This window comes from Nestor notabilis, unplaced genomic scaffold (assembly GCF_000696875.1).
Source record: "Nestor notabilis isolate BGI_N333 unplaced genomic scaffold, ASM69687v1 scaffold3172, whole genome shotgun sequence".
Taxonomy (NCBI): domain Eukaryota; kingdom Metazoa; phylum Chordata; class Aves; order Psittaciformes; family Psittacidae; genus Nestor; species Nestor notabilis.
The window spans coordinates 34,360-47,414 of record NW_009917747.1 but is presented as its reverse complement, the minus strand read 5'-3'; the positions used below and the strand labels follow the sequence as shown (position 1 = coordinate 47,414).

Below are 13,055 nucleotides of genomic sequence, written 5' to 3'. Positions count from 1 at the left end.
TCCCCCCCCCCCCCCCCCCGAAACTGCCTCTAAAACAATTTTAGCTTTGGCAAATTGAAAAAATAAAAAATGCCAGGAAAAACTACACTTTCTTAGCAAGCTTTAGGGGTAATCTTTTTTTCTGAGTAACGTATTTTTTGTTGTTTGCTTGTTTGTTTTGTTTTAATGGATAGGATAATGACTTCGACTCTGCGGGTGGACTTCTGGGTGCGACTATGGGCAGACTGAGAACACTCTCCAGAGGAAGCCAGACAAAGCTATTATGCTACATGATGCTCTTCTCATTGTTTGTCTTTTTTGTAATATACTGGATTATTAAACTGAGGTGATGTGATACATGTTACCTCCAGTTTAAATGGTGTAATTTCAACTATAAAGCAGTCTTAATTAATGAAGACATTGATCTAAAGTGGCATATTCTGTTGATAAAACACAGTGAAATTGTTGGAAGTTGCATTAACAATTAATGCTATGTTATATATATTTTTCTTAATGTATCGGAATTTTTCCCATCATCCCCTGTTTTGGGGAGGATTATTTGTAAATATGCAGAAACTGCTAGCATAGTAGGTTGCTTTTTTAGGGGAAAAGAGGGTTTAGAATTGATTTTAAAAATACAGAAAACAGCAGTTGTTCGGATATGAAGTAACTGCAGAATTACAAGGTTTTTTTCTTTCATTCTGCTTTTCATTCTTGGCCATGCTCTAAATTAGAGCTCCAGTTTCAGGCATATAGTAATTTCTAGGTTGCAAAAGTATGAAGAATACTCAGATCTTTCTAAATTGGTTTTATCTGTGGATTTTTGAAAGGCTGTCCTGAAGCTAACAAATGTCATTGTGGGAACCCCAAAATTTTTTTGTGGGTAGAAGTCTGATAGTACATGTGTTTAAGTAGCTTAAACTGTGTGTTTGGTGGAGAAGTTACTTAAAGCTGTTGTTTTGGTTTGGGGTTTTTTTTTTTTTTTTTATTTCTATGTGACAAATCATGCTTACACATCTGCTCTTTTAGGCAAATGCCTTAGATCATTGGGATCAACCAATATGGATACAGTACAGATGTTTTCTTTATATTTAAAGTATCTAAACCTTAATGATTCCATTGAATCACTAGAACTTTTACCATTTGTATGTTTCCATTTGAATCTGTGATGATCCTTAAATCTACGCTGCATGATGTCTGAAACAAAGTCAGATATTTTGAATTTTATATTAAAGTATATTATGATGCACTTGCTGGAGGTGCTGTCATATTAAGGGTTTTTATTTTGAAGACTTAGCTTTGGCTCACCTAATAGTTTCTTACAGTTGGAGCTATTACATTGCTGAGTTCTACATTAAAAAAAGTTTCCTACATATTGAAATTGTACCTACAATTTTTTAAAAACTTTTCTAGAAATACTGTACGATGTGTTGCCATTAGTAACTAATTATGAACTGGTAAATAAAGTGTCCTGTAGTATTCCAGATAGTGTTGTTTATATACATTCTTTTCTACTGTAGAATAACAGTGTAATTTTTTGAAATGGTGCTACATTTAAGGGGCTATCATCTTGTGTATGCTGCACTACTAGAGTGAGAAATGAGGGTGTATGCTACATTTCTTTAATGTTAAATTTCATATATAATGGAAATATGACATGCAAGTCACTAGTACAAAACACATTATGTAAAAGTAATTTGAACTCGGTATCTCTAGCTGATTTAATCTTTGACTGTTGGAAGGTTTACTGTACCTCTGCAAGTAACAGAACATTTTAAGTACTAACACCAGGATAATGCATTGTCTTTATATGAGAATTTCTAGGCTTCTTAAACAAGTATGGCATTCCCAAAGCTAGTCAATAGATGTAGTTTGCCATCCACAATTAATGCACTTGTCTAATTTTAATGAGACAGTGGAGCGCAAGGTACCTAATAAGTGAGATGATAATTACTGACATGTTTGACAACCACACTCCTCTGATAGCTGTCATCTTCTAGAAATGTATTTCTGGCTCTTAAATATGGTGTCTGAACAATTTCTAGACATACTACTTTTTCAGCAATCAATCTGCCATCCTAATAAATGGAAAAAGTTTTTAGCTACCTAATCCACAGTATAAAAATGGGTGGATGCACCTAGTTATACAGCTGATACACTTCCTGTCTTTGTTCTGGACAATATGCCAGGGTGTCCCGTAAGTTCTGACAGAACACATGTTGGTTTCACCAGTCCTTCAGATCATGTATAAACCCAACAGGATTTCAGTTTTAAATGTCAAACCAGATTAAAAGGTAATACATGCAGAACAGGAACTATGCTGTCTTCCCTTACCACCTCCCAATTCTTCAATGGTGCAGAGGAGTGAGGGGAAGTGAACTGCAGGTAGAATCTGCTTTTCTGTGTTTCTTCATTTAAGGAGAGTTGTCAATTTTCTGTCTAGATAGGGTGGGAAATGGGAAGCAAGCGTAAGCACAAGGAATACATGAAGCCTGCAAGCAACTTTCTACATGTTCATTAGCAAACACAAGGGCTTTTTTGAAGTACTGAAACAGAGCTCCATTAGGTTCTTTTAGTAGGAGCATTCTGAACTGAAAGTCAAAACTGATAGGTTTCTCTCTGTTTCTATGTTATTTTACAGAACGTAGCACACTTCCCTTCAATTCCAGTAAAAGTTAATTTTCAGTTTAAAATCTGAACTGGGATCCTGCAGATTTGCTTAGAATGGTTAAGGTGGCTTTATGTAAAGGTGAAACTGCTTTGAGAATGTTTCAGGGAAGGGGAATAGCAATGGGTGAGAACCATATACCACAGCTTTAGAATTTTCCTCAGCATCTGCACTTGTTTTAATCGCCATTTTCTAGCAGAAAAGTACTGTCCTGACAGAAAAATAGTAGTAGCATTAATTGTAGTTTTACAAAGTTGCAGTTAATAGCAGCTACGTAAGAATACTGCAGTTGTGATTATTCTTGAGTTTAAAATCTGTTGTACGTAGTTTTTACACAATATATATTGCACTTCTCAGTTTAATGTAACCTAGACTCTATCTAGCAACTATACAGCTTATTTCCAGATGGAAGGAAATACTGTCTTTTAACTATAAAACTGTTAACCTTATGTATCATGGAGATTCCTTAGGAAATGCTTAACACATCCATTTCATTACAAGGATAATTCCACTGAAGTTTTGGTTTTCTTGCAGTAATACAGGCTGTCTCTTCTGGCTTAAATGGCTGATTTAGGAAGAGTTTAAGTAATTACACACAATTTTCATATTAATACATGTAAATATTTTTCTTTAATGATTACACACAAAAGATGATACCTTATTGCTGAAGTTCAGGCCTCCAAAGGCTTCAGATAAAATTAAGCAGTTCTTTGTAAAAATCCACCACTACTCCCATCACCAAACATCCATGACAGTGTAGTAAAAGTTGATGGGAACTTGGCCAAGATGGCAGAGCTCATTTTGATGATTACTTGCTAGAAGATGAAAAGGCAAGCTACTTCTAATGGAGAGCAAAATCACCATGCCAGTATTTGAATATGGCAGGGAATAACTTCTGCCTTAATACCTGGTCTTGAAAGCTACACAGAAATTAGGATCAGCTACTAGTGAAATCATAGCTGTATACCTATGGAAGTTCTGTTTCCTAATTGGCAACTTAGCTGCTCTAAAATGTAGATACACCTTGATTAAGGATGATGTTTCTTCTGGGTGCTTAGTGTGGATATGACTAAGCTCCCTGAAGCAGTAACCCTCTGAAACAATGGAAAAAAAAAAGTCTTGCAGGAGGCCACATGCTTTCAGACTGCTTCATATCAACTGAAATTTGACACTGGAGAACACACAGAATGATACTGGTCAAAGACCTTGACAAACATTTCAATGACAAAATTAGTTACTGCTTTGTACTTATTTTATCCTTGAAACATATGCTGGCTGTTACCTTCAGTGTGCAGTACAAGCCATGCTCTTGCTGTCTTAATTTTCAAGGAAGAGATGTATCACTTGGTTGGAAGTATTTCCATGTATCTGCAAATGATAGAAAGCGTTATTTCATCTGTACCACCTCCTATTGACATGAAACTCAAGTCTCTGTAGAAATACAAAGAGTAGATTTAACCATTTGCATGCTGTACTGATGGAACAAATGCAGAACTGTATGTATCTGTTTATTCTTCTATGGATTTGTTTTGGAGCTGCTTTTACTATATTGAAAATACTTCTTTACAGAAGTACATACATGGGGGGGACAAATGTGTTGTCAGCACTGTAAATATTTTGTGTACAGGGATGTTGCTAATTCAAAATCAAAAGGCCCAAGATAGATATAATTTGGCACATCCAATTTTCAGATTCTTTCAAAAATAACTAACTTTGCATAACATTTTGTTTTCATCTTGAAATGAAATGTCTCCTAGTATGCAACTGCCCTTTAAGGCCAGCCACTGAAACTGCATCTGAACTCCATACAGACTTCTCTGTAGGTCTCATGACTTTGGACTGGCATCTAAAGCATCACAAGTTCTTTCCAAGGTTTTATGCTGGGCTGCCTGCTTAAATTACCTACACATTACATACTACTAGCAGTTGTATGCAGAACATCTGATCCCCTGCTTACTCATGGTGGAATGGTCTGCAGTACTGCCCACAACATCTCCCCTGCTCTTTTGCCAAAGCTGTAGGGGCCTAAGCCCGCAGCTGAGGGGAAAGAGCTTTTGGAAGGCCAGCAGCAAAAAGTGCTGCAGCACTTCACTTTGCTTAACTGTGTGGTGTAAAGAGAGAATTGTATGGAGAAGGTACAATTTTCATTCAAGTTTTTTAACCAACGAGCATCCTCCTGGTCTCCCTACTGGCTATGTGAGATCTGTCATAAGCTGTGTTAGAATTATATAGTATTATCGTATTATAAGTATTATAGTGTAATATTAATATTGTGTAGTATTATGGCATAGTATTATATAGTATATAAAGCTGCTCTGCTTTAAAAATTAACAGCTGCTCCAAGCTTACTTACTTTTGATTTGATATTTCTAATCACACGCATTTAGAAACCGCCATTAATATCACTGAGTCATCCCTAACAGTGTTGCCTAAGTTCCCTGAGCTAGCCAGACCGCAAACTGCTGTAAGCTTAAGCAATTGTCTTGTTGGGCCTTGCCGAAGGCAGTTGAGCTGGAGCCATGGTAGGTTACTTGTTCTTTGTGTTGCGGTGTTGTCTGCTTTTTCAAGCTGCAGAAGGGCCCTGCAAATGCTTAGCATCTTGCATCTTCACAGCACTGTAGCAACAGTAAGTAATTAATCCTCAGAACTCCTCTGTGATGCCAGTAAAATTTTGGAATCCTGGATACATGTGGCTTCTTATATCAAGTTATAAACAGGCAGTGGTGAGGTCTGGCTTTGGTAGTGTGTGACAGATACATCAGGTTATCACATACATTTGTTTTAAAAGACCAAAACACCTTTCACGTATGTTCTTGTTTGTGTGGATATATATATATATATGTGTGCCTACAAAACTGCTGGTGATTGTATTTTTGTCTCTATGGGTTAAATAAGGAATATCTCCTCCAGAATCTACAGGCAGGTGACTAATGTTGTTCTCTCTCCTGGGGAGACAGGACAGAAGGTTTCACCTAATTTAACAGGATTGAGATGACAGTGATTTTAATCTAGCAGCCCTCTTCTGGGAAAGAGACTTCCCTTAAGCATTAAGAAAACAAAACCATAGGACTAAGTATCCTGCCAGGAACTCTGTGAGGTAGCTGGGAAGATAACATAGTAACGTAAGCCTGTATTTGAGCTCCTTATTGTAAGTTTATGGTTTTAGAGTTTATATTGTGTCAATAATTAATTATTAATACAGCATATAAATATTTTAATATATTTAAATATTAGAATTTTATTGCTTTAGTTAGGCTAGCCATGGAATGCTTTTGATCTGGCACAGCAATGCTTGGCTTTCTGATTTCTCCATCTCCTCATTGCTGCCCCCATGACAGAGCAGCACGTCCTGCACTACCTGCAGCCCTGCTGAGATGAAAACTGACCTGTGGTGGCTTCACTCTGGCCAAGGACAGTGAGGAACCAGGCTGCAATGCACTGTACAGTTATGTAAAGGTGTCATTTTGAGGGACCGAACCCGTAGCTGCTTGTTGAACACTGTTTTCCTTAGGGAGTTTGAGTCTGCCTGAGGAAAGAGAGAAATCCTGACTGTTGTGTTCTGCCCCTTAAAACACTTCCTGCAGAGTTTCCTGCAGGAAATCCCATGTACCTGAAACATCCACTGTAGATTGTAAAACTTACCCTACTCAACCAAATCAAGAAATGTAAATGTTAAAAAGCAATATATTTTTTGACAGACTAATAAAAAAAAAACTTCTTCAATGCTGAGTTAAAAACTGCACAAGGGAGGGTGAGGAGCCCTTCCCACCTGCCAAATTCAATCCAGGTTATTTCTAGTAAGGCAGCAAAAGGAACAAAAAGGACCCTCTACATCGTTAAATCAAGTTTCCCATCTCCATAGGTACCACGTCATATAACCTCCTTCAGAAATGTATCAAGCACTGCTCTGAGGAGAAAGAACAAGCTCTCTTTAATCTTAGACTATCCTAATTTGAAGGCTGTCGCGTAACAAAATTGATTAAAAAACATTTACCCTTTTTTTCTCACAATTATTAAAGTTGTACCACTGGCAAGATTTTTCTCCACAAAATACATTGATGTACCCTCGACTTTAATACTTCGCAACTTCTTCCATCTTCAGACTCAGCTAGATTGCTTATGGCCTGTCCAAATTAAGCAGCATCTAAAGGAAACTTGGATCCAGAGGAAGAAGTGTGAGCACCCAGTGCGGCAGGCCCAGGCTGGCACTGCCTGCCAGTTCGCATGGCCCTGCTCGTTTCCAGTAAGGGGCATTCTGAAGGCCCAGCTGAGCAGGATGGGCATCACCTTGGCTGGCTCTGGAGCATAGCTCTGCCTTAAAGTCATCACTGTACACTTACCTATTTTGATTTGCCATATTAGGGCTAAATGTCGTGCTTCATCTCCTAAATTCCCTCTCAAGGTACTCATAAAAGCCAACCAAAGCAGTAGACAGGCATCTGTCCCAAAACCTCTGCAGAAAAAGATTGAAACTATGCCTCTGTTTTCACAGATGACTGAGAAATCGTTATTAAGTCTTGTCCCAACAGTTAGCTACTGATTTAAAAGCAAATTGGTTTTGTCAGCAGAAACAGATAGGTTTCATTTCATTTGGTACAACCATAAATTATGATGACAAAGACTGATTAAAAAGAACCCAATTGTCTAGTCTCATTCTAGTATAGACATGCTTCATAAAGAATGAAATACAAAAAATGAAACAATGAAACTGAATATTTCAATTGACTTTTTAAACTGTGAGGAATACAAAAAAATAATTTAGAAATAAATGCATTACTTATTCAAAAGAAGTCCACTTAAAACTATACAGAAGTTTGATTTTTAACTACCCTGAATTACAAATAAAACTTCATATTGTGATACCTAGGTGACAGTTGAGAGAAAAAAAGAAATCCATTTTTCTTCTGCAGCTATGAGCATTTGCAGCTATGAGCATTTGCAATGCTATTTATGCTTCATCTATTTCACATGAGCAGTCAATATTTTTCACTACTGCTTTCTCGAGTCTTTCACAGTGCAGCAAGTAAAGAAATGATTGCATTTTCTCCATCACACCCGACAAGAGTAAAACTTCTAAGAACTGGCAGCAGTTAAGACATAGTGTTTAGTACTTAGAAACAATCTTAACTTCAAAACAAACCAACAAACTTTAAGAAGGCCAGACAAGTTCTTCCTATAACAACTGAAGTGTAGATAATCGCTATTAAAATATATAGATCACTACCTGGAATTTTTTAAAATTCATATTATGTCTGGAAAATTGCAATATAGTTGCTATGAATGTTTTCCTCCCTCTGATCTCTCACAACCTGGGGTTTCATAGATTGTGGGTTTGTTCAATAACTGATTTTTCCCAAGTCACGATGTCTTTGAGGCATTTGGTATAGGGGAGAGAAAAATAAACAAACGCAACTCCAGTCTGACAATCTCCTTCTCCAGAATCCTATGAGTAGGGTAAAGTCTGGAAAGTCAACTCCTAATGTTTTTCATATTGGCTTGTATTTCTCTATTAAACCCTTTGATATCTGGGCACAAAACTTCTTTCAAACTCATTCTCATTCCCAGAATCCCAGCAAGTGAAAATGAGACACTCACATATATAAAACCAGCCCTGTACAGGGACCTACATAGTGAAACATCTATCTTTACATCTTCCAGAGAATTACTGCACTTTAGAAAAGTCAGTTGTTCTACAAAGTTTGAAAGACAAATTATTAAAATGACAGATGTGACTGAAGTAATTTGGCAGATAGTTTTGTGCTGGGCCTGTTTATTATCTCCCCACTAACACTAACAACTAGAATTCAAAGACTTCATGCATTAACCATGCATTATGCTGTTTGCTCTTTGAGGAATAACAGCCCGACATGTGACAAAGACTAATATTTCCTCAGAAACTTGGTAAGGATTATGCTACAAAAATTTTTATACATTATGACTGGATGTCGTGCTGTGCAGTTATGCTGCTTGCTACTTGACAAGCACCACAGTGACGTGAATGGTTACTCAGACTGCTGTACAAAAAAGAATGGCTTTAGGAAAGTTGCTGCTTTGCTTATCATTACAGATTAACAAGATTCTAACTTGAACCTGTAATTGTTTATTTAGGTAATACTCTTGCTTTTCCCTTCCTGGAGCTTACGGTTACTCAACGATGGACTTTTACTGATTCATATAAAATTTTAGAGTACAAATATCACATCACCTTTAGCCTCATTTGTAAGAGTGTTTGATTTAGAGACAGAAAGGTATGTTTCTTCAGCCAACTGACAGAGTTTATACCAGTTGGAAATACTCTGGATGTCTTCTCAGGAAAAAAGTGACTGGGCTGGTGTACTTAGAAACCACTCTGGAATTCACATGGAAAAGCCCTGCCCAAACTCAGCAATAAAATACCAGGCTAGGAAATCTAAAGACAAATCAAAATGATATAGAGGCACATGCACATTAATGTGTACACATTACTACATGGACAGTAAGTGCTGCAAGAGAAGGATTAATTTTATTCAGCGTGCCTGCTGCAGTAGCTTTTAACATCACGACCATTAGCTGCTAATAAAAAGGCTGTGAAAAAAACAAGTAAGAAAAAATATCATATTGACAGCTGGCTTAAAACCACCACCATACAGCAGTCTGAACCTTCACCAGAGAATTTCAGGAATTCATGAGTCAAAAAAGGCTGAGGATCTCTCTGGCTTACCACAATGGCATTCTTGTTCATAAAATGCTATTAAAATAGAAAAAGTAACTCAGCCTGCTAGAAAGAAACCAGCTTTTTATAGATTTTTTTGTGTTGAGCTCTCACTTTACAGATACACTTACCAAAGCTTTCAACTAACTGAACTACTAACCAATTTTGCTAACCTTTGATTAGGTTTCATATATGTAAGGGCTGAATTAAACTCTCTTACTGCAAGAAAATGCAAGTTCCTTTTTGGTCCTTCTACACAATATAAGACACCAGGGCCAGAAATTTCCTAACGGCTGCCAGAAAACTATTTGCTCAGAGAGAATTTTGCTGTAAGTAGATATATAGTAAAATTTGAATGGACTTTAATTAGCTTGCAAAAAGGCATCTGTACCATTTTAATGACCTAACAACTGCTGGAAGCAGCTATGACTTTCATACACTCCACATGGTATCTGGTGTGACTAATCAGGTGGAGACAGATATCAGAAAAGGCTGAAGGAGCCTGACGGTGAACTCCAGTTTCACACACATATCTAGAGGAAAAGATAAAGGTGATTTTCATCAGGTTTGGAAGAAAGCTTCTGTTGTGTTTTAGTTCTGTTCTTGTAATCAAGCAAAGAGGAAAAGTACCATCTGTTTGTAGGCTTCCCTCTTTTTACCCTTGTCCTATTGTCTAGTAGATACCAGAGGACCATCAGGGAAAATGTGGACTTAACTTATTTCATCTGAAGTTCAAGCTAACCTGTAGGTAGTTCAAACTACACAGTTATAATGCAAGGCCAAGATTTGGCAAAGGAATAATCAGCCTATGTCCTGAGACTCACACATGATGCCCCAAAGTCAATGGGCTATGGATGCCCTTGCATTCACCAGGTACATGAGTAACACACCATTCAGGGAAACACCACCATTCACAGGAGCTGGTGCCCTTTTCAAGTGGGTGATTTTTTAGCAGGGCATTTCAGAGGCCAGATTTCAGTAAAGCCATTTCCTATTCTCTCCACTCACTCACCTGTACAAACCATGACCTCACTGGTGAATCCCATTCCTCCCCAAAACTGGAGACAGCTATCAGTCACTTCACAGGCCAGATGACCTGCCTTTAGCTTAGCCATGGAAACAACTTTTGTCACATCATTGCCTTCCACATAGAGAACTGAAGAAATAAAACATAAGTAAATAAATAAATCAGACTTACTCACATGGTCACTGATCACAGCCTGCCTCTCTGCAATCACCTCCCCATGTTCCTTCAGCCTTAACAACGTTCCTTGCATGAAGAGAAGCACATCTGGGAAGGCAGATGCGGGAGCTCATTAGCAGTGCAGTACAGCAGCGAGTGCAGGAGCTCCACTTCGGTTGCCATCTCAGCCAGGCAGAAGTGCACGGCTTGGTTGTTCAGCACAGGCCGGTCAAACACTTGCCGCTGGCAAGTGTAGTCAATGATTTCTTGTATTATAGCTGCCAGTGGTGTCAGGACTTGAAGAAGCAAAGCACAGAACAAGACATAATTTTAGCCAGATCTGTTGCTCTTCTTGGAAAAGATGGGGGCTTTTTACATTGTACAAACAAGACATTAGGTTTTCTAAGGTAAATTACTCCATACACTCAGTGTGGGGTGCAGTTTCAATTCTGAAAAAAGTCTGATATTTCTTTGTACCTTGAAGACCTCTTAATCACTATTTTACCTGAGTCCCAAACTGCCAAAACTTTGAGGAGAGTGAAGAAGGGTGGGGAGGAGGGAAGGAAAGTTATAGAAAGCAGTATGTGATGATGATGAGTATGTATACTTTAACCTCAATGCCCCAATCACGGCCCAAGCAAAACCTGGTGGCAACGCGTTTTCCATGCTACCTGCGTCCTGAAGGCCTGCTACTATCCCAGAAGAAAATGTGAAGGCAGACAGTGTGCTCACAGAAGAATTCTGTAGAAATGTAAATTCAAGGAAGCTTTCAAGAAGAAGGCAGAAACCTCTTCAGAGATCAAGGAACATGAACAGACTACTTACTACGTCTGCATTGTGATCAGATCCCAGTATAAAAAGAAAGGGAAAATCATTAAGATTCACAGTGCTTCTAATGAAAACAGAATCAAAATGGGATACTACTAGAAGTCAGGTGAGCAAGATGGCAGACATTGCCTTAAAGAGAACTATTTCACTGCTACTTTTTGAGCAAACTTGGAGATAACCTGTTTTAAACAAGAAAAAAGGGAAAAGTTCTTTTCCAAGCCAAATCAGCCTTGAAGTGAAGGGCTAGGCTATCATACTTTTGCAGCTTAGCTAGGATAACAGCAGGTACTGAATTTGTGGAGAATTCTGTTTGGCAAATGCGGACCCATGTCACTATGGCAAGAAGTGGGGAGAGAGAGTTCATAAACCCATCTGTATGAGAAGGGTCACATTTTCTTTTTTCAAAAGATGCGTATCCACACCCTTTCACACTTAGAATCTAATCATCAAAACTGAATCTGAAATGCAAAACACAAGCAAGGCCTGGACTACTACAAAATCCCTTTTCCCACCTGCCAGTTACTCACATGACAAGACTTCATTACGGGAGCCTGGTGTACTTCCATATTCCTTTTTTCATCACTTTCCAGGTCACCTCTATTTAAATTTCATCCCTATACTGCTCTCATATACAGACTCTGCATCCCATCAATTGCCCCCTGCCATGACCATTTACCAGCTTTTCAACAGAGCAGTATTTTTCATATGCTGTCCCCAGACTCTGTAAGGTAATCAGATTTTCTCATGCTTTAAATATTTCCCCCTTCTTTCTCAAACAGCTAAACTCAATGCTTGTTTTTCAAAAGAGCATATACTCTAATGTCCTCATTTCCATGCTATGCACTATGCTGCCATCCTAATGTTAGTTTTTGGACAAGAAAATAAATTCCTGTTTTCAGGATATCTCTTGTACAAAGGAACATCCCTGTTCTTCCAAAGGACCATTTAACACTGTAGCATGTGTAACACTAACAGCTTTTTCATTTCTATGTCTATGGTGTCCAGATTTAGAGATGATAAAGAAAGAGCAAGAAGTGTCCAGGAACCTTTTGTCCTTTGTCCCCAAACTGATACCTGTGAAGCATACAGCCAAGTCGGAGCTGCTGGGAGGGAAACTGAGCAATACCTGCCAGTGTTAGGAGAGGAGAAGGGAGGTGGGAGGACAAGAGGTCTTGTGTTTGTCAGAGCAAGGTGTTCCAGCATGGCTCCTACGGTTCTTAGCATCCAGCACCGGGGAAAGAAGAGGTGGGAAACAGCAAAATGAAGGCAGGAGCAGGACCATTGGGAAGAACAGAACAGCACCTATTTAGGTCCTGCGTGTAAAAGGGTTGAAGATGATGAAGGGGTTTTGGCCCATCCCTGCTCAGGCTGTCACCACACATCAGGGCTTGGAGTGGGGGTCTGAGAAAACTGCTTTCACAGTACCCACCTCTCTGCTTCACTGCCTCCTCCCTGACCCTGCTGATCCATCCTCCTGCTTCCTTAACTGCCATCACCACCCTTCTTCTTATTCCTGGAACTGTCATTTGCACACAGACTTAACAGAGGAATTCTTTTAAGGACAGTCCTGGGCTGCATTGAAAGAAGTATGGCCATCAAGGCAAGGGAGGTGATTAACTCTACTCTGCTCTGGTGAGACCCCACCTGGAGTAGTGTGATCAGCTCTGGAGCCCATAGTACAAAAAAAGACATGGACCTGTTGAAGA

General features: G+C 38.7%; 2 protein-coding genes across 2 annotated transcripts in view; one reads left to right on the top strand and one right to left on the bottom strand.

The window, feature by feature from the left end:
* Positions 1-559, top strand: part of BET1 (Bet1 golgi vesicular membrane trafficking protein) — a gene marked incomplete at its 5' end in the record, with an annotated part of 3,514 nt that extends 2,955 nt beyond the window's left edge. Inside the window, one exon of the mRNA XM_010009382.1 lies at positions 174-559. Coding sequence (XP_010007684.1) covers positions 174-329 — 156 coding nt within the window. The remainder of the gene's footprint in view (positions 1-173) is intronic.
* Positions 560-3,987: 3,428 nt separating this feature from the next.
* The window catches only part of LOC104401708 (probable acyl-CoA dehydrogenase 6), a gene marked incomplete at its 5' end in the record, with an annotated part of 30,374 nt that continues 21,306 nt past the window's right edge, over positions 3,988-13,055 (bottom strand). Inside the window, 3 exon segments of the mRNA XM_010009380.1 lie at positions 3,988-4,088; positions 10,354-10,494; positions 10,665-10,817. Of these exon segments, the coding sequence (XP_010007682.1) occupies positions 3,988-4,088; positions 10,354-10,494; positions 10,665-10,817 (395 nt within the window).